Genomic DNA, 23,765 nt, shown 5'->3' with positions numbered 1-23,765 from the left:
CAATACCTCTGCAAGTAAAGCCTCTCTCCTAAGAGTTCAGGAATAAAACTGTCACAGGTTTCTACTGCTGCTATTAATCTTTGTCTTCAGGCTTGGTCCCACTCTGAACACAAGATGTTGCCCTGTTAATTGCTTTAGTGAATTCCTCCCCCGGATTTCTATTTCCTTTATTTAAGTTTCCTGTGCTTTCTATCCAAAGACATTGTTTAGAGCCTTTTTTTCCCAGATAAAATCCTGATAACCTTAACACGTCGACATCAGGTAGCACTGCGCTCTGCAAAAACGTGCAGCTATCCCTCTTAACTAATCCATTCAATACCCATATTCTATGCTTAGTGTACTCACAGCACCCAATACAAGCAGAATAAGGAAAAGCTCTTGTCTACAGAAAATGGCAGTGAATTTAAGCCTCAGAGATAATTTTTCCCACATTCTGGGAAACAAAGAACCCACATAATCCTCTCAACATTGTCTGGAAAAAGTAACACCAAGCCTGCTGCAGGTTAAGCACAAAATAAGATTTTGTTTTATCGAGCAACAGCATAAAAGAATCAGCTCCAGGATAATCAATCAAGAGTGGACTCTGCATACCAACAGGCTGCTAAATTACTAAGGCAGCATATACACCAAAAACGTTTAGACAATATTTTCACTTAGACTTGGTTGTAAATATGTCTGTGACAAGGAAAAAGTCAGACAAGGTGCTTAAACAGATGCCAAAGATTTTATACAAGGAATGTCATGGCTGTCTTCTTTGTGCATTAACATGGTAGCAAAGCCTCATGCATTAACAGCACACAGGGCACAGCCTACAAACCAAGAACACGTTGCTCACCTGTTAAAAAAATAAAAAGACTTTGAAGCACAGAATTATGCTGGATGTGCAGAATGTCTTTTCAGAGAGAATTTCTACCTGCTCATGCCCACCCTTGGGCAACTGTCAGTTTATGGCAGACTTTGCGTATAAAAACATGAGATAGTCCCCAGCAAGCTCGGCCAGAACAGAAGGTATCCTGGAATGTCTTCCAAGTCTACTTCCGTGTGCAGGCTGGATGTAGTTGTGAAGGGGCAATCGCTTTGTGTGGTCTTTCAGAAACCAAGTGAGATCTACATGTTACAAGGAAAAAGTCGGTACACTTGCTCAGAAGATAAAGTCTTTTATAGTAGTTAATTTAATAATACAGTCCTAAAACAGGGTCTTGGGCACTCATCTACACAAGAGCACATTTAATAAGCTGGGGAAAAAAATACCACAGTTCCAGGACATTGCATCAAACTCCAAGAGGAGACAAGCCTCCTGTTGTGGAAGAATTCTTGTCTATGTACGCCAACAAGGGAGAATTTTAGGCAGTTCAATCCACAATGGTCTCTTCTTACAACTGGAACCACAAGTCCACAGTACAAGGCAGTATTAGTTAGGTTAAGTGGTGGTTTTGATAATAAAAAAAAAAATAAATCAATGAATTCAATGCAGTCCTTTAATAAAAGGATGAAGCCCAGTGAATGCCAGTTGCTAGGAGCAAAGAAGAAAGGTTCCCATTTTCCAGGTAGATTTGAAAGTTCTTATTATTAGAAAAAAAGAAAAGATACGTCATATCTGTGCAGTTTCTACGCAACCATGTCTGAGAGCACAGAGGCTCCATACACTCAGGGATCGCTTAAAAAGTGGGAGAAAAGAAAATTCATCACAACCCAAGCAACTCAAACTTATCACAGAATTGCCTACATAACTTGTCTTCTTGTTCTGCTCTGGACAAAACTTTTAATTGCAACAAGCTGGCAAAGGAAGCTGAAAAAAACCTGAGTACATGAGAACATTGCCAGGGAGATGAAGACCCTGTTGTTACCTTTTGATCTGGTATTGAACTTGAAATGGCAAACTCGGAATGCTTTGCCTTGTGCCATGATTTGCTTTACCTTTAAAAACTCTACTGGTCTCTCCCAGGGGGTTATTTCAACTTAATACCTCTTGCACTGCAAGACCACTGTTCATATGACAGTTCAAACAAACTTGCTAAAGAATCTGAGTTTAATCTTCCACGGCCAGAAGTATGGCACCTCCAGATGTAGGGCTGCTCGAATTCCCAGGTGTAATTCGTATAACCAACACTGGAGAGGCCTGTGGTTTCCTGGCAGCACAGAGTCCAAACCTTCCTCACAGGACATCATGATCAGTGAGACATTCCAAAAGAAGAATTAGAAGGCCATAATTCTGATCCAACATAGCAAAGAACAACACTATCCATCATTTGAACTAGGAATACTCAATGCTTCACTAGCCACCTGCATTCTTAATATACTGAATTATACATAGATATATATATGTACTTAAATTGGAATAAAATACACTGGATTTTGGTTCACTCATTTACAAGGGAGTTCCCTCCCTTCTCCAGTTAATTTGAAATTAAAACCTAAAGGCTGAACTTAAGCTCATTCCCAGCGTTCCAAGATGGATATAACACGAGAGGAGGCCAGAAACTGGAAACATGCACTCTGGCTGCAACAGGTTAAGAGGTGAAAGGGAGACCAGATATTTTCATTTGTAACCCTGAGAACATAAGGAATTGCAAAGATTTGGAGAAGAGCCTGGGGTTAAAGGTCACCAGGCTTTTTATTGCAGTTAAAGCAAACTCGGACTGGGTGATCCCATCCACGAGAAGGAACCGCTCGGCGGTCATGTGAGCACTCGTCACAGAATCCCTGGCCACAGGCCCGACAGTGGTGTTTGGAGAGCTTGATGCTGAATTCCTTCCGGCAGTTGTGGCAGTGCAGGATTTCATGGTCTGGCACCCAGTATGCAGGTCGGGCAGCATCTTTTACCAGACCTATGGGGGAAGTGATGGGGCAGGGGGAGAAAGATGAAGAAAATTTGTGAAAACGAGCATGTCAAGAACGTCTACATTCCTTCAAAGTTCCTCCAAAGGTGGAAGGCCTCACACGCAGCAAGCTGTAACACTGCCATTGAGGGGAAGACAACCTTCTGACAATACTTCAGCGTAACAGACAGACAGAATGGATGAAATGGGTAATGGCTTTCTCCCGCATTCTGCCTCTCTTCAAAGGAACAGATTGTTTTTCCTTACATTGTGGCATCTTCTCTTACTCATACTCTTCCAGAAGGTGAGTATGATGAGACAGTTGCTCTTTGCTACCTTCAGTTTCAGCTGTGGCCAAGAAAACAGTCACCAAGCCACATATTCAGAAACACTGAACTGAGGAAGAAATTTATTCTTCCTTCCATTGAGTTGTGCAACAAACAGCCCACAGAGGTGATGGTGGGACACACTGCAGGCAAAGCAACAAAACAACAATCTGAGCAATGAGGAGTTCAGCTCCAACAACAGAAGATTCAGATGCAAAGCATTTGCTGGCATACCTGAACTGCTACCCAGCACATGAAAGAGCAGCAACCTTTCCCTGTACTAATCTCACCATGAAAGATAACATTACTGATCATTTTCCATCAAAACCAACTTGGACAGCTTCAAATTCTCAGCTCTTCCTTGCAGAAGTACCAAGTGCAAGCAGTCTCCACGAACATACACAAATGCACTCAGCATCTCTGGGAGAAAACCAAGCCTGACAAAATGCTTTCTAATCAGCCAGTCCTTAGGGAACTTCAACTGGTAGGTCACTGAGGTGATGCATCAGGGCAGCATGAACCACTTGCAGTTTGGTGCACACAAGTTTGAGGAACAGGTAGAAAATATGGAGTGCCAAAATAGCATGCTGAAAATCAAGAGGAAACATCAGCTGCGGGGGGCTCTAGAACTCTCAACCAATGGTGGCATCATAGTGGAGTTGACGGTCTCGTCATACAACCTCTTGAAGTTCAGTCCAAAGTTTTGCCCTGTGAAATCAAAAATACCTCTAGACAAATCCATCAAAAGAGAGCACAGCTCACCTAAGGGAATGTCCATGGCTGTCACCACTGCTCCAAGAGTGTTCTGTACGGCTTCCCCCACCTTCCTGGCAATAAGCGTCCCACCTTCTTCGTCTGAAGGCAGCTCAGCCACATCTGCATGACACAAGAGTTAAGGACTCAGCACCTATTTCCAGTACAATTTCTGCCAAATTTATTCTTTTGCATCAGCAAAAACCCAAAAGCAGCAAACCCAAAAGACAGATTGGGACCTCTCCTCAGCCTCTATCTCCCACATCCCCAGTCTTCAATTGCAGGGTTTTCACTTCATTTCAGAAATAAAGGACAAAACAAAGGTTGCTGCAACAGCAGCATCCCTGCTCTGATGCCAGTTCCACACCACCAACAGGCGTTGGGAAAAGAAAGTAGAAACCCAATTAGAAAATAATCCTATCAGGGAGTCAGATATCTGTTAGATCATTCCAATCTTCCTACCAAAAAATACCGAGCTCTTGAGCTTCACTAGAAAAAAAAAGAAAAGAAAAGAAAAAAAAAAAAAACCAACCTCTAAACCAAAGCCCAACTTGATCATTGCTGTCTACACCCACGAGCCAAGGACAAAGACTCCAGATTACTACCCAGAAATAATTCTGTCGCAGTCAACTCGAAATTACCTAACTGGATGCCCCTGTTTTCATAGCAGTTGTCACACACGCGCACTGGTGCTGGTCCCCAGCCTCGCTCAGGCACAGGACGGGTCTTGGAAGAACAGCCATCACAGAAGCCCTCTCCACAGGCCCGGCAGTGATGTTTAGTGTCATTATCTTTAAAAGGCGTGTTGCACTTATTACAACTCTGATCAGGACAACATAGAAAGAAAAACTGTTAGCTTAATCTTCCTTAATGGTCTCATAGCAGAAAAACAGAGCAGAATTCCAGGCTGGCATCACTCAGACGGAGATTGTGAAAACTACAGTTACACCTGAGACTAGGGTGATACCACCCCCATACCTTCACCCCAAGGAAGTGACTCAGCTAGGTGTGTATATAACTATACGCAAATATGGCGGTTAAGCCAATAGATTGCTGTGATCCCTTCAGTCCCAATCACCAATAATTACAGCCACATTATGCAGGACTGAATGGTGGAATGGTGGGTATTTGGTCTTGGTGGGGTTTAAGATTTCAGAAGGCTGCTTTCCCTGAAGAGGTATCTGTTTCCGCCAAGACATACGGAATTCCTTTCTAGTTCTACTGTTGGGTCCAGATTTTGGCATCTGGTATGAAACCAGAGTTAAATCTCTGCACTTACAAAAATACTACTATCAACCACAGAAACCAAACTTAAGATGCAGATTCGTTGCTTCTAAGAGCAAGTTCATGCAAGCCAGGATTTTCAGTGGTGATACTGCAGGGAAAAGAGGTAACAAGAAGTAGGGAGGGAACAGTCTATTTGGCAGGGCTGGGCAGAGTCTGTTCATTCTTACTCTAAGTCAAGAATGGGAAAAGCTGAAAACCATTCAGTTCTGTCAAAATTGTAGGAGAAGGGCTTGCTGCAATAAAACAAGCATTTAGAATCTGCAAAATCCTATATTACTTAAAGGGTGAGGAAAGATTTTCAGCTATGCAAAGCTTTTCTCTACAGTATGGAAGTACAGTAGCTGCTATTTACCAGGATCTGAGAGTTGGGTCTCCAGTAAGCTGGGGCGATCTGGTCCGTCAACCAGGAGGTCACAGCTTTTGTGGGTCCCAGGCTAAGTTCAGATACTGATTGTGCCATGAAATTCATGCCATCCAACAAACGCTGGGCTGCATTGTTGTTGTCTTTCAGAAATCCATCGGTCTGAAACAAATTTCATTCATTTGAGAATAAAAACAGGAAAATCTGATTTTTCAAAAGCAGATTGCTCTGCGACCCTGCTGCTCCTTGTTAAACTGCTAAATTTCACCAGCCCTACTTTGAAACACAAGGGTAGCTTTCAGTGATGTAATATTCACACAGAGATTTCATGAAATGGCTGAATTGCCGGTTTAAAAAAGCCAAAAGATGACCAAAAGCCCTTGCAAAAGTTCTTTTAAACAGCAGACAGAGGACCTGCTCGAATCATAGTCAACCCATTTTCTCCATCAGTGTCTCGAATAATTGACACGCTTGTGTGGATGCGCACATACACAAGGACTATCCAGCAACCAGACTTACCCCTGGCCAGACATGCTCAATTTCTGTCCTCACCACAGTGTTCACAGGATCCTGGTTGCCAAACCAGTACTGTCGGCTGCGGTACACCACCCCACAGTTGGGGCACTCGATCACATATCTGCAAGAGAGGATTAAAGGAAGACAGCTCGCCTCAGCGACATGCTGGAAGTCCAGAACACTAGGTGGAGTAGAAGCAACAGAGAGCAGAACAAAGGTCGTAGCTGCAGTACTCACCCTGACCAAGCATATTTGGCAAGGCCCAGCCAAGGGGAGTCAGTGGAAGCAGAGGTTTTTGGCACCACGCTGACCTCCATCCCTCGTTCGTAACAGGCCTATATTATAATAACAGAAAGGATCAATTAAAAACACATTCTTCAGAATCCCAGGCTCCAGGTCTCGCAGCTGTTTGGTGACATAAAGCATGCAATTGGCATACAGTGGTCTCCACAGCAAAAAGCCACTCAACAAAACCAAATAAAGAAACCACTACCAATAATTACATCTGGTAAATATTTCTACCATACTGAATACCATGACAGGGGCTGAAAATGTTCCTGTCTCCTGCATACACTCCATAGAAAAATCAGCTAACATCAAGCAATAGGCACAGGCAATTACAGAGAGTAACTGCATCCAGCATGTAGAAAGTCAACAACAGCCAAGTTTAGAGCAGCTGAGCTCACAATTTAGCCAGCGACACACAGCACATAGTGCAGAGGACATCTCCAATCAAAAAATATAAGTTCAACAGGGATTCATTTTTCTTGCAAAGGCCAGAGCACCTCTCCCATTTGAAAAAAAGCAACAAAACAGGCACATGCCTGTGATGTTCCTCATTCATTGGGCCATCCTTTCCTTTCTTCATTCTTCAGATCTTGTCCTTGTGTGTCTCTACTCACCTTACAAGTATAGACTCTGTTATCATACTGGTGAGAGTATCTGCATCGACTTTTGGATTCATGCGGGACTCCTTCCTTCGCATGATTCATGCTCTTCTTACAGCCACACCTGAGTATGCAAAAGCAAGCCGTGAGCTGGTACTGTTAGATATGGGACAGATGTCACTAAGAGTTCATTTATATTACTATCTTGCCTTTGTGTAGGCGTTCTAACCCCAACAACTGTACATAAAGCAATGATGTCACCTATTACTCAAAGGCAGGCTCTTTGGAAAGAGTCGTAGCAGCTGTTTCATAGCACAAAGCAGCACTACAAAACAACTCAGCGTAGGAAGTGATCACTGTAGCCAATTTAAATTTCACAGAAAATTTTAAGTAGGACTAACCGAGCTTGGAAATTTGCCAGAACAGCATTAACAGTGCAGCCAGTACAAGAAGCTGGTAGGAATTTTCTAACGAACACGAAAGAGTGTGAACATAGCACTACAGTGTATTTGGGAGAGAACGTTTGCAGAAGCATAATCAACCCTAGCATCCTGCTGTTGGAGTACTTTACAGACTCAGAGCACTTGCAGGCTCAATCTCTGTGCTCTTCCCACAGAGCTACAAACCAAGCTCTAATCAAACCTGGGGGTACGCTTAGAATTAGCCACAGGGCACAGTCCAGGCCCATAACGTGTGCTTTAGCATTGTTCATGTAATAAAAACAGCAGGTAGATATCATCATACAAGGCTTCAGGGGATTTCCTTAGACATTCCCTTCTTCTACCTCTGTCTGCAATTCTCAGCCAAGTTATTCATGAGCCATCCAGGGAAAGGATATGGGCAAAACAGATTCACAGCAGTACACAAAAATAGAGTAGGCAAAGGCCACGTATCTAGCTGGGACATGACAATAACAGCCATCCAATTCCACATAGGAGTCTTATTTCAAAAAAACTCTGCCTGGAAGCACTACCTGATGATAGATGCCAGGTGTCAAGACATCACAAAAACTTTGTTTTACTGCTGTAGACCAGAACAGCACTAACTTCGAGAAGGATGAGGGTACATTTCTCATCCACTTACCCACAACTGAGGCACACAGAGGAACATGTGAAATATTCATCTGGAAAGAAAGAGCTGTGAGCCATCTGGTCATCAGGGATCTCCCCACTAAACCGGTCACTTAGAGCCTGGGAAACAGAAAAGTATCAATGAACTGAGAGCAACACAGACATTTTATGAAAGCTTTTCCAAGCAAAAGCATGGGCTCCTCTTCTGGAACCAGAGGCAGAAAGAGGGCGCACAGCTAACAAATGGTGTCTTGCAAACCTGGAAACCAAGACAAAGATTAGAAGTTAAGCAAGACAGACAATCTTGCACTTGTACAGAAATGACCTGAATGTTTGTAAGATACTTTTCTCCTCTCCTCCTGCCCCTACCTTGAATTTTACAGCAGAAATGGGTGGTTGAATCTCTTTAGGCAACCTGTGCTTGGTCACCCTCACACAGAAAAGGTGAGGTTTCCTGATGTTCAGATGAAACCCTGTGTTTCAGTTCGTGTCCATTGCCTCCTTAGCTAAGAGGGGGTTGTATTCTGGAAGCCTCTAGGAGTTGAAGAGCCATTTCACACAGTACACAAGGACACATTCTTTGCCCGTCATTCAGGAAGCGCTGCCGAGTGTTCCTCTGGCTGTGTGAACGATTGTTCTTCTCTAGGCTGGTGAAACTGCAAGCCTGAGACAAAGGGTTTTGTTCCCTTTCCTGGGAGCATCCATTCTTAGATAAATCCAACCCTTAACCCCGGCACACTTTTTCAGTTCTTCTGGGTGTTATGGTAAAAACAAGTAGATTGGTAACCACTGAAACAAAGCACTTTTTTTTTTTGATGGAGATCTTTGAAGGCATGAAGTCTATCTGAATCTCTTCCTGCAGTTGAATGAACTATAATTACTACCTTTCTGGCTACTCTTCCCTTTTCCCTTCCAGGATAGGCAGGGGGAGGAAACATCTCTGCTGTCTGACAGGGATTGACAGTGCGTATGCACACACATACAGATCTCTCTCACCACAGGTTCTCTCAGCTAAGACCTCTACAAACAAATCTGATTTCACAGAGCTTCAAGGAATTTATCTTTAAGGTATCTTTCAAGCTTGACTGATACTGGCCAATGGATTCAGAAGCCACAAGGGATAGACAAAGATGCCTAGCAAGCCTTAAGTCCCCAGCAAGAGAAGCTAAAACGTTAGTTTGCATTCAGTAGTGATCTGAACACAGCAACCACCCTACTGGACGTGAGCTGACATAGAGTGATAGCTGTATCTGAAACTTCCCTACTTGATTATTGTGGTAAATGTGTGGAAATTAAACCTGAATTAACCACTCCAGCTGTTTCTTCCATGCTGCCTGTCTGCTCCCAGAGCAAGGAACGGTGTACCCACTACCCCGACACTTTCTTCTGGGCTTCAGTTACCCCAAATACAGAGCAGCTGGAGTCCTCTGTTCCAGTGGCTGTGACCAACATCAGGAAAGACTGCTAGCACTGACACCTTCTGCAAATACGCCCCTGCTTCCCGCTCCCATGGTGAGGCAGATGTTTTTCCAGGCCAATGAAAACATGCTGCTAATCAGGTAGTGGTAAGCAATGTGTAGAAACTCAGAGGATGGACTGCAATTTTTTAAGACCTGAAAATCCCTCTGACATTCTGGCAAGGTAATCTTTAAAAAATAAAATAAAATACAAATCACCAGCTGCTCTCTCCACCAATTCCTTTTCATCAGCCTTCTGATCTGATGCTGCACCTCTGAAATGATACATCCATTGTCTTGGTCCCATCTGGTTCCCTAGCTACCAACACATCTTTCCTCCTTTTCACCACATAGCCCTTTGGCTACACTATGCTCAGTGCCAGGTTTGCCAACCATTAACTCCCTCCAAGTCTTTTGCAGTCCCTCCCCTTGTACCGAGGGGCCTCCTGTTTGTAAATCCCTCATCAAGTGCTCACCACTCACAGCATTAGTTACATTTTCTTCCCCAGTCAGTTTCTTCCCAACTCACTTTTTTTTTTTTTTTTAATCTGTTTTGCTCTTCAACTTTTCTAGACCTTGCAATCTGATTTTTTTTTTGGTCTGCTTTTTTAAAAGTAAAAATTATCCAAGCTACCTAGTTGTTACACAAAATCATTGTCTTTGCCCAAACTTGCTTGATTTCCATATATCTGCAATTCTGTGTCACTGGTTCACTTGCTCCAGCTTAATTAGCCAGACTGACAGTTACTAGCAACAGTGATACAAATACAGATTGTACCGAACTGATCTCCAAACCAGAGGACTTACCTTGAGTGCTTTGTAGATAACCCCAGGCTGTCTAGGTGACCGAGTTGTATTGTTCTCCAGCTGCTGCTCCACAGCTCGCCGAAGTCCAGAGAAATCTGTTGGAGGATTGTATGTCCTTGTTCCCTTGTAGTGAATTGAGCTGAAAGCCTCAGGAAAACAGCTTAGCTTCCGAAAGCGATCCTGAATGAGCTTCTCAGGAACCTCTGAAGGATGATCTGTATGTAAGAGTATCAGGAAGTATATAAACAACTGATGGTTTAAAATAATATTTAAATTGCACACTGCTTTCATATGCCACTCTGTGCTAGTTTTCTTAATTCTTCTAATACATCTGAAATGCAGCTATCATATTTCACAAGCCAGGAAAGAAAAACTTCTTCCAAAATCAATCTGTGTTTTTTTGATATGTAGATTTAGATCCTAACACCAAGCTTTGTAGAGACTGCAAATCCACAGGTAAAGCTGGAAACATCTAGGTTTGGAAATACAAAAACAATTTATAACATAAGGCAACTCCACGTCAACACGCTAGCTAGCTCCTCTCACCAGACCAGAACTTGGTATAGTTACTCCTAGCACCTGATAAGTGGAGGACACAAACCTTACATGGGCTGTTTATTCTGCACGCCAGCTCTGTAGCAAGGAAGACCAAGTCTATCAGCCCCTTGTACAAAGTGAAGCACTTCAACTGGCCACATACATTTCAGAATTTCATGTACATTTTAGAATAACACAGGCTCTTTTTCCCTGCCCTAAAACTACACAAATACACTCTCATCTCGCCATTACCTCCTAAGATGGGTGATGGCAACCTGATGCAAATCCGCGTGCTAAAAGGTTTCTTTGCTATTCATACTATGATCAGGAGGGATCATAAAACAGATTTTTTTATGACCCTGACTTTGAACGCAGGTGCCAGTATCATTGTGGGTCACAGTCTGACTTGCTGAAATAGCAAATTTCAACAGCTACAGAAAACTCCCCATTGCTGATCAGCAAACTGCTATGGAAGAAAAGGAACTGCCATGGCAGGTAAGTTGAAAGTAATTAAGAAGGCACTCTAATAATCAGCATAAAGAATGCCACATTCTACTAGCTCAAGATCTCACCCATTAGGAAGGCAAGAATGAAAATATGGGCCAGCAAGGTGCTACTGTGGCATTACACAGAGGGCAGGACTGAGCCTTATGCACTGTAGTCCATTCATTAGGGCTTTTGCTCATCAAAGAATCAGACAGAATGAAGGAAGGTTTCACCGTGCCTTTTGAAGCATGGAAAAAACAGGGCCAGGAAAGAAATTTACATCCTGTATAGTCAAAACCAAAATTTGCCTTGACTTCCATAGGACAGTGCCTTTCACTCAGACATGCAAATAAACCACACAATTTAAATACGCATAATCCAGTACGACGTGAGCCAAGTTAAAAGCGTTGGTAAAGAACACTGAAAGCGATGGGAATAATACTGTGCCAGGCCTGCTGCTTTGTTTGCTTCAAACGTGGCTGCAGAGAAAAGCAGCATCAGCCCTGTGCCACCAGTCTCAGTCCCAACCTCACACCCGCCTCAGAACAATTTTGGTCCACAGAAATTAGAAGAGTTGGTTCAGGGTACTGTGAGTACTGATGTTCATCAATTTCACTGTTCTTGCTCTTCCTATTTCCTACATATATTCTGTTTCTGGTTTTTGTTTGTTTTGCTTTGCTTCTCGCCTCCTCCCCCCTCTCTCTTTTGCAACAGGACTCTCTATACCCCTGCCAAAATCCCAGGGTGTCTCAGTTTTCACCTTCGTCTGCCATATCATCCATACTCCTGATCCTGTGCAGTGACCCTCCCTGTGGCTGGCACAACTCCCATGGTGAGCACTCAGTGCCACTGCTCAGCTGGCTAAGAGGATCATTCCAGCTGACCTAGAGTAGTCAGACCACCATCAGGGAACGCTCTGCTCCTTCCACAGCCTGGCTCACAGACTGGGACAAGCACAAGCAAAACTCAAACCACATCTTTTACACAATAGCAAGGAGCACTGAACATTCAGCACAGCCTGATAACCTGCAGACAGCAGTTACACAGCAGTGAGCAGTTTTTACTGCCTACTTACCAGAGCCCAGTAGCTTGGTGTACACAGTCTCATGGAAGATGATGACACCTGGACCCAACGTTGACAGAGGAACATCTAGGCCGCATCGGGCTGTCGTAGCTTTTAGTTCCTTAGTGAAATGTTTTAAATAAGCTTCCGAGGCATCACCAAGGAATTTGAAGAGATCGTTGTGGAGCCTGTCAGCACGAGTACGGTAGATGACGAGGTCAGAGATGGCCAGGACCTTCAGCAGCAGCCGCGTTCTCTGGCTGAGGTTCACAGTGGCCCCCAGGAGGCCCTCTGTGTCGATCACCACCACTTTGCGCACAGGGTCGTACGCTGCCCAGACTCCGACTGTGCAGGACTCTTGTGCTGGAGACGTCTTGAAGACTTCCCGGCCATAGAAGAAAGTGTGGTTAAGGGTGTGAGACTTGCCATCCCCCGTGTTCCCAAAGATGGACACCACCTTTAGATGCTGGTCAGGACTGCAGTCCAGTTTCTTGATAAATTCTTCCTCATTCCTTACCTTGAGGAAAAGGAAAAAACATAATATTATAACAATGCAATTGGAGTAGACAACTCAGAACACAGCTGGCTTTAGGAGTCATAAGATTAATGAGAGCAATAACTTCCTGTTCAAAAACTTCATACAAAATCTGAAGCACCAAGAAGTCCAAAGCAAAATATTAGAAAGCAGCTTTGTGACACATACACATCAATGGGATGCAGGCTGGTCCATCACGTAGCCGTTCTGGAAGTGATGCCTCACTGCGATTATCTGTCCAGTGAAACCTCTTCTATAATGTTACCCAATTCCCAGAGGCAATCCCTTTTAGAGAAGAGAGCAAAACCTTTCTCCTATGTCTGCCAAAACAGCTACTTGCAGCGTGGCAGACACTCTCAGTAGCATTGGTCTCCCTGGCAAGTCTCTGAACTCAAGCGCAAAACAGGTGAGTGCTTTTGTCACCTTGACTTCATCATGCACAGAGTCTGAGTACCAGTGACTGAAGAAGGTCAAAACTGTCTTTGACAGAAGTGCCACAACAACCTCAATGATTCATTTCATAATTTACTGTATCGTGCTTTCATTTAAAGAACATAAAACACAACACACGCAACAAAAACTCCTCCTCCCCCAAAAGCAAACGTACAGCCAAAAGACAGTAGACAGACCTCAGCAGATCACCTTTCTTTGGCTTCACATAGATTAAGTGACAAGCACCGTGCTATTTAGGGTAGAGAACAGGGCATTTTCTGTTTGGATCAGAGAGCAACAGGGTAGGGCTCTGCACGAGGGCCTATCTTGCTTTCCTTGCAGAATGCAGCCTTGGCTATCAAAGGTTTCATGCTTCTGGTTACGGTTGCTTATCACTTGGTGTTCTGTCTCCCAACGAGTTTTTACCCCACACATGATGTGACAGAGAAAAATAGGACAGACACTTCTTGAGAATAATTCAATCCACTCCCTCCACCGTGATCCCCTCGTTGCAGAATCCCTGCAGCCAAAAGGAAGGGGGCTTCCTTCCCCTCTTGGTGGCTAGAGGCAGCTTGGCTATTTGCCCCCTGCTCCTCAGAGAGCACTGCTGGCAGGTCTCAGGATACAAGATCCAGAGAGGCCACGGGGTAGCAAATGATTTCTTCGAACAAGTTTATTCTTAGATCAGTAAATTAGTTTAAGGCTCATCCAGTCTCACTCGCCCTCGTCATATCTAGCAGCAGCCTCCAGACTTGGAAGGAAAATAAACAGCCAGCACACCGGGCTGTGGTTGGGAACAGCGCTCAGAAAGAAAGGCTGGGACTGCACGGCTGCAGCACCTACTCACTGGCTCAAAGCATTCAAGGCAGCCTCACAATGCGGAGAAAAACAGGAAATACAGAAATCAGAATGCTTTCAACAGAATCGTTTGTGGGAGACCATCAAGACACTCTCAAGACCTATGTGCACAAGAAAGGGTCTGCCTTTCTGGTGGCTGTGATTAGCAGTTTGTTGTCAGGAAGGTGGTGCAGATGACAGACTCAGTCTCATTTAGCACCTCTGGAGATGAAAGCAAGTTCTTGGTTCATGGGATAGCTGCTAAAAGCAGCCACTGATTACATAATGTTGCACATATGTAAACACAAAGGAATATGATTTTTTCTCCAGATTTTTTTCTTTATTCTACTGCCTCTCAAACTTCTTACCATAAGGGCAGCAGCAGATTCTTTGCCAGAGTAAGTGCCTGATCAGACCCACTCACTCCAGTTATTCACTCTCTTGACAGTGCCAGGAAGTATCAAACAGTTGCTCAAGTGTAGGCAGGGCAGCTAATAACTAAGGTCATTTAAGCAGCACTGGTTGATATTTTGGTATCACTTTGGGAGAGCATCTGCAAGGGGTTGAGTTGGTATTGGCATAAGATACAAATGACAGTAGGGAACACAGGGATAAGGGTAGCTCTGCAGTGCATTCCCCCCAGTGAGAAACAGGAGTCAGCTCATACAAATTCCACTGAAATTGTCTCAGACTGAGCTTCCCAGGTTGACAAACCTTCCTTTTGTTGAGGATATTGGTATCTCATGAGGTCCTTGCTCTTTTGCATTCATCTTCTTTAATTACTGCTGAACACAGGGATGACACACAAAGAACCATCCACAACAACCCCTCTATCAGTGGCCAAATAAACTTCAACCAACCAAGTTTGTTTAAGACATTTAAAGACAATTAAAGACAGGCTGGGAGTGTGCTGAAGTGAAGCTGGAGCATGCTGAAGCACTAAACCATTCGGGGTTCATGTCCTGCTTCTTCCCCCCATCTCTACAGCAGTTTGTTTGGTACCACCTTCTGCTGTACACGCCAAGGATTTACATTTTGCCATGCACACTCCTGTGCTGCCCAAGAGCTCCACATCTGACATGAACTGCAAAGAGTAGATATGAAACTTTCCTTAAATCATGTAGCAGTGACGATTAAGACTGAAAACTTCGTACATCTTCCGTAAGAGACATCTCTCTCCAGCTCCTCGTTTATTCGCCAGAAGTATTTTGTCATTTCTAATATCAGAGACTCATTGACACTTGTGTTATGGATCTTAGAAAAAGACTTCCTTCTAGAAAGAATAATTTTTCTCCACCGCAGGTTAGAATCCTGCCTAGATTCATTTTCCAGTTTCAGCTACGTTTCTGTTAGCAGTGGTCATGCACCCTCCATACAGTCAGTCACACCACCTGAGTTGAACTGAACTGGAGGTGGAGGCTTTCAGCAGGAAGAACTAAAAGCTTCACAGCTGGAGTCCTCTCTGAAGAGGACACAAAAACCTCATACCACACAGCTCTGGAATGCATGTGGATGTCCAGCCTCCTCATCACTCTTACTCTGAAATGTATCACTCCTAACAGAACAAGTTACCTAGATGCAAGCCATAATAAAAGTAGAATTGTTTAGGAAAAGTCTGGAAACGAGAACTGATAAAAATGACATTCCTGCCTATGAATTTCTTGGAAACAACGTTATTCAGACAATAACATTTAAAGCTTAGAAACAAAACCCATAAAATAGAAAGGAGTTTCCAATGAGCTGTACTCATACAACTTTAACTTTGCCTCCAGGCAAAACAAACACATTAAGTGAATCAGACATTTTTTAACCACAGTTTTCTTCTTTTAAGACTATCCACGAAGCCTTGAAGGCTGGCTAGCATTCATGGAAGTGGTGCACAAAGCTAGAGCTGTGCCATGATGACACAACAGCTGAAAACAAAAACACAGAGTGCGTGGCATAGGATCCCTCAGTGCTTTCATTTGTTAGTGTTACACCGTCACTGTGAGTTATGGTGGTACTTTTGTTGGTGTATTTTGAAATCTTACTCTTTGCTTAAGCTAATTTTAACAGAGTGTTTTTAATAACAAAAATACATTTTCTGCAATCAAGAAATAAATATATCATTATATTAATCATTAAACATATGAGTCACTAGACTTGTCTGACAACCAGAACACCACAGTATCTGATGTTTTGTATCACAATGTACACAGCCACTGTACACAGCCATAACTCCAAGGGAAGGCAAAGGAGCACAGCTGGCTTATCCCAGAAACTCAGGTGTGATAGGCTATTAAAAAAGCTGCTGGAAACAACCCACTTTTGCTCCAGGAGAAACCTTTGCTGATATTCCCAAATGCTTCTTGCTACCAAGTGAGAAAAAGGACTGGATGGCTCCCTGTAGGGAAGGAAAACTCCTATGAAACCCGTCACATCAGTAGAGGCACAAGAAGTGCCTTAGACTATCTCGATTCAAACCCTGTTTCCAGTACGATCCTAGACTAATTCAGGCTGGAAGAGGTCCCTGCAGCAAAGGGCAGGGGCTGCCCACAGGTGAAGCCTGCGTCTATCATTTAGAAAACTTTCCTGAAAGAGACAAAGAGATAAGAGTTAAATCCTGTTTATCGACCCTAGCTAGGGGGATAGACCCTATGTCAAAGGCTATAGGGCAGAATACCCTGAGAGGGGTGGAACACAACACAGGTGGATGGGAGGTAATCTACTGTGAGCCCTTCCTAACCTAAGAGACAATACTGACTGAAGTATTTTTATTAGCAGATAATCCACCCTTGGAGATGACAACCAAGCTCAATGAAATTGCTGAAGACTAAACACCTCCCTAACTTCTTTGCTAGCTGAAGAATTTTCCCCTCTTCCTTTTTCAAGATCTCAAAACTAACAGAGACTTCAAGGTAAACACAAGTATACTTGTCCTGCTACTTTATTCTGAGGACAGAAAACCAGTGCACTGAATTGTAGGAGAGGGAACTGCAAAATTGGTAACAGAGTAGGGTGGGAAGAATACTCAAAACTAGCTAAGTAGTAAGAAAAAATAGTCCTGGAGTATAAGGCAGCAAAGTACTTTGGCAAGAAAACCTCTCTGAAGCACAAAAAGGAGGAAAACTCATCAGTAGCACAGCAACAGGAATCAGGGGCAGAAATTACAAACTCTGATCCAACAGACCACACTGACCTAAAAAAACCTTGGATGTTTCAGCATTTCTTCTTCCTCCTTTATACCCATAGAAAATATATCAGCTGCAACTCTTCAGGCTACAGGGATACAGAAAAAAATCCCAAGAAATTCACAGGAGGCAGTAAAAAAAAAAAAAAAAAAAAAAAAAAAGGCACAAAACAAAAACATTCTCCCAACAGCAAGTCAAGCAAGAGTGTCACAGAAACTAGTTGTCTGTTAGACAAATGCTTTTTTTTTTTTTTTTTTAAACTACAGAGGCAAGTAATGAAATTTAAGAGATTGTGATCTTCTCTTAGAAGACATACATTAGCTAGCATTGACCCACAAGAAATATTTAATTAGAAAAAGCATTCCTAGTGACTCTCCCTTCTCTCATCCCTAGACTTGGGCCAAGCTCAAGTCAGCAGGTAATAAAGAGAAAACCACAGCACTTTCATCAGGCTTACAGAAATGACAAAAGCAAAGCAGCTACTGGTCCTGAAGAGTTACCATTCTGTGCATAGAACTTTTAAAAAGAGGCAACAGAGGAGGACATGCGGGCTGTTACACTGTTAGAGGCTGCTTATTGCATCAACTGCTCTGCGTTTCAATAAAGGCAGTGGGTCATTCTCAGCCATCCTGGCTGACTGCAGAGCAGTGTATAGATCCTGCTCAGTACTGGCTGAGGGGAACAACTAATAATCCTTCAAGTGTCTAACCCTGCTCACCTTATTTTCTTCCTGCCTCCATGATAAGACAGGCTACAAAGTCAGTTTGTTTTTATTTTTCTTTGAAATGCAGAGAATGGATGATTTCTTGTGACAGGGATTGTTTCTGGTCAAATACCAGTGAACTCAAAGACAGCCTTGTAACTATCAAGCATTTTCCCCGTCTGCTGGGGTAAATGAAAGACTTCCTCCCCTTGCATAGATTCTGCGTGCTAAGTCCTCAACTACAGCTTTGGACACAGCGTTATCATGGAAGCCACTGATGCCACTAAAGTGGAGTTCTGATCCTGTGAAACCCTCAACATCTGGTCCCCAAGATAACAATATAAAATTGTGATGCCTCGTTAAGCATTTCTCCCCTGCCTCAGAAGTAACAGCAAATAGAGGTCACCGCACAGCTGATGGGTAACTCTCCACTCCGCTGCAAAGGTTGTGTAACAACCAAGCAAAGATGGCTGCTGCTTCACCAACTGAATAAACATTAAGTACATCAAAATGCAAAGGCAGACACAGACCAGTGGAAAACTTCAAGAGAGTATCAGGACCCGAACCAACTATCCCAACCCTTGTCGTGTGTTCATTGGTGTGTTTTTCTTAACAGGTCCAGGAGTAAAGGAGAGTTTTAATGAGACCAATGAACTGTTCTCTAAGTTCCTATGAGAAGTGCCTCGCACATGCAAGGAGCAGCACTAGAGATAGCACAGTCGTGCTGGCTTGGAAATTCAGCAGGTTTGAGGTAGGAAAGGAAAGGTGACACCTTCTCAGAACAAGATCAGGAGATTCAGCTGGGGGATTTACATACATAAGAAAAGAAGACACAGTGCTGGGTTTTGGCCTACCATGGCAAAGAAGAGATGTGGAAGACTAATAACAGCAGTGACGAGACCAGAGCAATTGGCTGAGGAAATAATCCCTGCAACATCACCCTGAGTAGAGATAAGCAAGTAAGACCGAATATATCAAAACCAATTAACAAACAAATGCTGCTGTTATCAAGAACAATTTGAAGTTTCAGCTTCAGATAGGTGATAGACAAGGCAAAAAGTTTAATATTGTGCAAAGAAAAAACGTAAAACTGTAACACAGCCTGAGAAAAGGGACATAGAACGGGGTCTAAACTGCAAGTAATGTCAGTTTGTAAAACACCAGCAAGATGTTTTATTTTTTTCAGTCCTGGAGGAAGTGAAGGAAAAAAAAATCTGTGGAGTAGGTCTGGATGGCTGGGGACTAAGTCACAAGACGCCACGCTGTGTGGCGGGTGAGACAGCAGCAGTTGGACCTCCCTGAGGAACCACCTCTCTGCTTCTTCCACAGCCTTGCAGTGAGCTTGGATCTTACCTTTAGCAGCAATTTTTTTTTTTATTTTTTTTTTACTGAGATAACGTCTTTCTGAGGTGTTCAGATAAAGTGCTGCAATGAGGAAGTCACAGAGAAGCCTGCATTTCACAGGGATGAGCTTAAGCTACTGTCAGTTCTCTACAAACAACTGCTGTACAACTGGTGGCTTAAGATGGGACCTTTCCCAACTCTAAGCAAATCTGACACAAGCCTAAGAAGTCCTCAGCTTTTTCAGCTTATGGCTATGTCTGCAAAGGGCAAAAAGCTCCAAGCTAGCTCTGAGCAGGCCAGCGCATCTGTGCAACATGGCACAAAGACAATTAGGAAGATCTCAGAATTATCATAGCTCTAACAGTGCAGTGCTGAGCCCAAGCTAAGAATCAACACCTCTCAGCTCAACTAGTTTGCTGAGGCCCAGCTCCTTATGGATGAAGCTACACTGCTTCTGGATTTGAAGCCAGCTGCTGTTGCTTACACACTATAAATATCCTCAAGCTTCAGAACCACCAGCTCCTGGAAGCCAAAGGGAATGATGAGATGGGACACAACCACCTGAGCTGAGCAACTCCAATTTCCACAGCATAACAAAAAAAAAAAAAAAAAAAAAAAAAAGTCTTTGTCCCATATTCCCATCTTATTGTCATATACTTACGAACATCTGACCTACTGCCAGGTCAGATGTTAGTAAGCCTGTATACATTAGCAAGCATCTTGATCCATCCCATTTGTTCAGGAGCATAACCTGTTCTGCCCAATTTTGTAGGGCTAGCATTTAACGTTGGTAGGGCCAAATGTGCTGCTGAGAGCAAATCAGCAGTTTTCTCTCTGCTTTCCTAACCATGATAACAATCTTCAAGTTCCAAAGGTCAAAAATCAGACGCCTGAGGACAGCTGCACTCTCTAACTCTGATCAAGCCTTCTCCTGGCTGCTCAAGCTTAGAAAACCACACACTCTCAAACCCTGAATCTTCACATTTCAGGTTATTACTGCTTTGGTATTTTTTTTGGACAATTAGTTGGTTTAAATAAGGAACTAAAGATTTCTTCTTAAGTAATCAGAAATCATCTTGCTAATGATGAGCACAAAAGACTTAAAATCTTTCTTATACCTGCATTGTCTGTTCAGTATTATCAAGGGCAAAAGATGCTACAGAACATGTCTTGAGAGCTCATGATCTGACAACGCTCTCTAAATAAAGGTTCTCGTGCTCACTAGCAGAAATATCACCATAATAGCAAGAACTCAAAGTTTCAGCTGCCAGAACATCCTGTAATTGAAAACTCTCAGACTGCTCTGAGACTGGCTGTGAGTTGTCAGGCAAGCAGTCAGCTATGAGGAAGAGAAAATCACTTGAGACGGAAGAGCTCTTGACTCAAGATCCCAGTAAGAGGAAAGATCATTTTCAGAGAGCTTTTCCAACCGTGTTCAGATCAAATTGTTATGATCTGATAAAGGACCATTGCAGTCCCAATAAGGAAGCTGGCTTTATCGCCCATGATATTGAAATAGTAATGCACTTGCTCGCAAGAGGCAGCCAAAAGTCTGCCCCAGCAAGGCTTACAGATTCTGGAGTATAAAAATAACTTAAAACAGTACAAACACACCCAGGCACAGCTTGTGAGGAACTTTCTAGGACAGCCATGTTCTGAAACACTTCAGAGCTTGCTCTAGTGGCCAGGTGAAGATTACTGAAGAGCCTGCATCTTACAGCAATAGCTGCATCTGCCATGCATTATATGGCAACACGTGCTGAGGGGAAGCATACAAATTTAGGACTGCTACCACACCTGAAACTGTGATGATAGTTCACAGTCACTATCATCCTTTCTCCCCTTTTGCCTCCGTACACATCTTTTTACCACCAGCAGCATGAATATGTCAAATTAGGGCAACCAGATATTGAGCCATCAGATGACTACATTTTCTTTCAGTATCTCCTGAGCAAGGCTAAACATGAGAGCTGCAAACTGGAAGCCCAAAGATGAAACCAAGTTTTTAGTTGGATAACTAATCTGCCTTGTGACTTTCACATGTTGCTGCTTTTGTATGCACAGAATATTTTTACATTTGTAAAGTGCTTATGCTTACCAAATATAAAGGCCAACAGAAAAGTTAAATAAATGCACATACTGCATGCTAAACTCTAAAATCGTCTCCTGAGAGACTGTTCTCCTGAGAGACTGCCAACGAATATTTAAATCATTATTACCAGCAAACCTGTCCCAAATTGATGGCCAATCTCCCCCTCTTTGTGTAAAAGGCTGACATGGAACAGTATCTGTGACTAGCAACACTGCTTAACCACGGTGTCTGTAGGACCTGGATGGCACACAGTTGTGATTCCTCACAAACCCCTTATTTCTACTTTATCCTGTTCCTAAAAATCATATGGATTTACTGGTGGTGAAGGAGGGTAGCAGGGGGCTTCAGTTTTCCCATTAGCACTGCTTGGTACAGTGCCCACTCCCGGTCATACAGTAGGAGATTGGCAGCCAGCACTCCCATTGCAGGATACCTCCTGCAATCCTCTCGGTTCAGTTTTGTTCAGGAATGATCAGCATCCCGTATACCAAGCTCTTATCTTAGTTGTGCGTGTCTCAGTACAGTCCATTCCTTCACCAGCTTCACTTACCAAGACACTGAAAGTAGGCTCTTACCACACAAAAGGTCTTAGCGAACTTGCCCTTTGAGGAACTGGTGAGGGAGGCCAGCCTTAGGCTCTGTGTTTTCTTTGCCCAAGATACTCATTTAGGGCCAGGAACCCCTGTTCTCAATTTGTTGCTCTCAGTTACACTTCAAGAATCAACCATGCATCCCAGTAACATGTTAAACTAAGGCAGAACTGAAGATCTCACCTGTCAAACAGGCCACAGCAGCTCTTACCTGAATCTCCTCAGTCTCATCCACCAAGAGGAAACTCACAACTTTCTCTGTCATCTTCCTTCTCTTGGTCTCCTCATCCATCCCCTCCTCCTCTTCCTGCTCTTGGGCTTTGCCAGCATGGTACACGGTGACAGGGTGCTTCCTCCTGTTCCCCCCAGCATGTGTTCTCTTCTGGCACTCCACGCAGAGGTTGATTTTACACACCTGGCACCTCACCGCCGCTATCTGTCTCGACCCCGTCATGCTGGCGTGCATTATATTCCCATTGGCACCTTTGCAGGAGTCACAGTAAGGGACATGGCCAGGTTTTATACGGGTCCGTTCGTGGTTCCGTAACCTTTCCGGCTGATGCAGCTCTTCCTCGCAGCGCTGGCACTGTAGGCTCCTGCACTCGTCACACTCAAAGATTGCTTCATCTGTCCCACTGCAAACATAGCTTTCCTGGCACAGGAGTGTTGTGTTTTGCCCTTTCTCTGCAGTTTGTGTGTGGGCGCTCATCTTCAGATTTCTTTAAAGCAGCGTTTTTCCCCTCTGCTTGTGCTTTACTAATGATACGTGTAAAAGTTGGCTGCAAATTTAGTATTTTTCACAGGAGAAAGAAACACAACAGGAGCTCTGTCTGTACTTAAATTTAAATAATTAATAGATGTCTCTGTAAAGTTTACAGGCTGACAGCACCTTGCTTGCCACAGGTGAAGTTTTCCTTCTGTCTCATACGCTTAAGCAATGTGTCTGGTTCTGCTTATCGTTATACCCGAATGCCAGCATCCATTCCTCCTGCGCTCAGCCGTGCGCTGTGCCTTCGGTGGTGAGAAGCAACCAGCCTGGCGTACCTCAGCAGCTCAGGGTGCGTTGTTTTCCTAAAGCGGGGCACAGACAGAGACAGTCGGTACCGCAGCAGGCGGAGAGGCACCACAAACACAGACACACACACACACACAGACACACACACACACACACACTCACGGGATTGTGTCAATACTAGAAAATTCTCCGCTCGCACTCCGCGGCCAGGCTCCTCCCTCGGTGCCCGCGGTGTTTACACGCGGGGCGCTCCCCCAGGGGCTCCCCCGGGTGAAGCCGGCCCCGTCCCCGTCCCCCCGTTTCCCCCCCGTCCCCCCGCACCCACCTCAGCGGCGCAACAAAGGCGGCCCCGGGCCCGGCTCCGCGCCCAGGCCGGCGGCCGCCCCCTCCCTGCCGCCGGCACCGGTGACTCAGGGCTCGGGGCCCGGCCGCTGCTGCTCCCTCAGCCCCGCTCCGCCCCGCCTGTGCGGCCGGCTGAGCCCGGTTCTCCTCCCGCAGGGCCCGACCGGGCCGGGCCGGGGCCGCTCCGCCGCCCGCTGCCGCCGCCGCCGGCCGGGCCCAGCTGTGCGCCCCGGGGGTATTTGCTGACCGCGGAGCCGGGAAGGCGGCGGCGGCGGCGGGCGGGGCCGAGGGCACGCCGGGAGTTGTAGTCCGCGGTGGGGGGGGGGGGTGCGCGGT

General features: G+C 44.4%; 1 protein-coding gene across 1 annotated transcript; it reads right to left on the bottom strand.

The window, feature by feature from the left end:
- Positions 1-1,141: 1,141 nt before the first annotated feature.
- ZFYVE1 (zinc finger FYVE-type containing 1) lies at positions 1,142-23,692 on the bottom strand. The gene is made up of 12 exons (XM_082762177.1): positions 23,413-23,692; positions 22,284-23,143; positions 12,382-12,886; positions 10,284-10,498; positions 8,033-8,139; positions 6,965-7,073; positions 6,300-6,397; positions 6,066-6,183; positions 5,538-5,708; positions 4,540-4,720; positions 3,908-4,021; positions 1,142-2,828 (listed from the first exon to the last, which is right to left on the bottom strand). Exons 2-12 carry the CDS (start codon positions 22,779-22,781, stop codon positions 2,596-2,598), a joined length of 2,349 nt encoding a protein of 782 aa, XP_082618303.1. The 5' UTR covers positions 22,782-23,143; positions 23,413-23,692; the 3' UTR covers positions 1,142-2,595.
- Positions 23,693-23,765: the final 73 nt, after the last annotated feature.

The sequence above is a fragment of the Aythya marila genome, assembly GCF_965140915.1.
Source record: "Aythya marila genome assembly, chromosome: 5".
Classification (NCBI taxonomy): Eukaryota; Metazoa; Chordata; class Aves; order Anseriformes; family Anatidae; genus Aythya; species Aythya marila.
This window is presented reverse-complemented; position numbering and strand designations above follow the sequence as displayed.

Bases quoted from the DNA above. Each gene is read 5' to 3' on its own strand.
- ZFYVE1 (XM_082762177.1), bottom strand. From the start codon at position 22,781: ATGAGCGCCCACACACAAACTGCAGAGAAAGGGCAAAACACAACACTC. The intron at 8,140-10,283 runs GTAAGTCCTCTG...TCTGTTTCCCAG, and splicing joins TTATCTACAAAGCACTCAAG to GCTCTAAGTGACCGGTTTAG. The intron at 7,074-8,032 runs GTAAGTGGATGA...TTGCATACTCAG, and splicing joins TCTGTGTGCCTCAGTTGTGG to GTGTGGCTGTAAGAAGAGCA.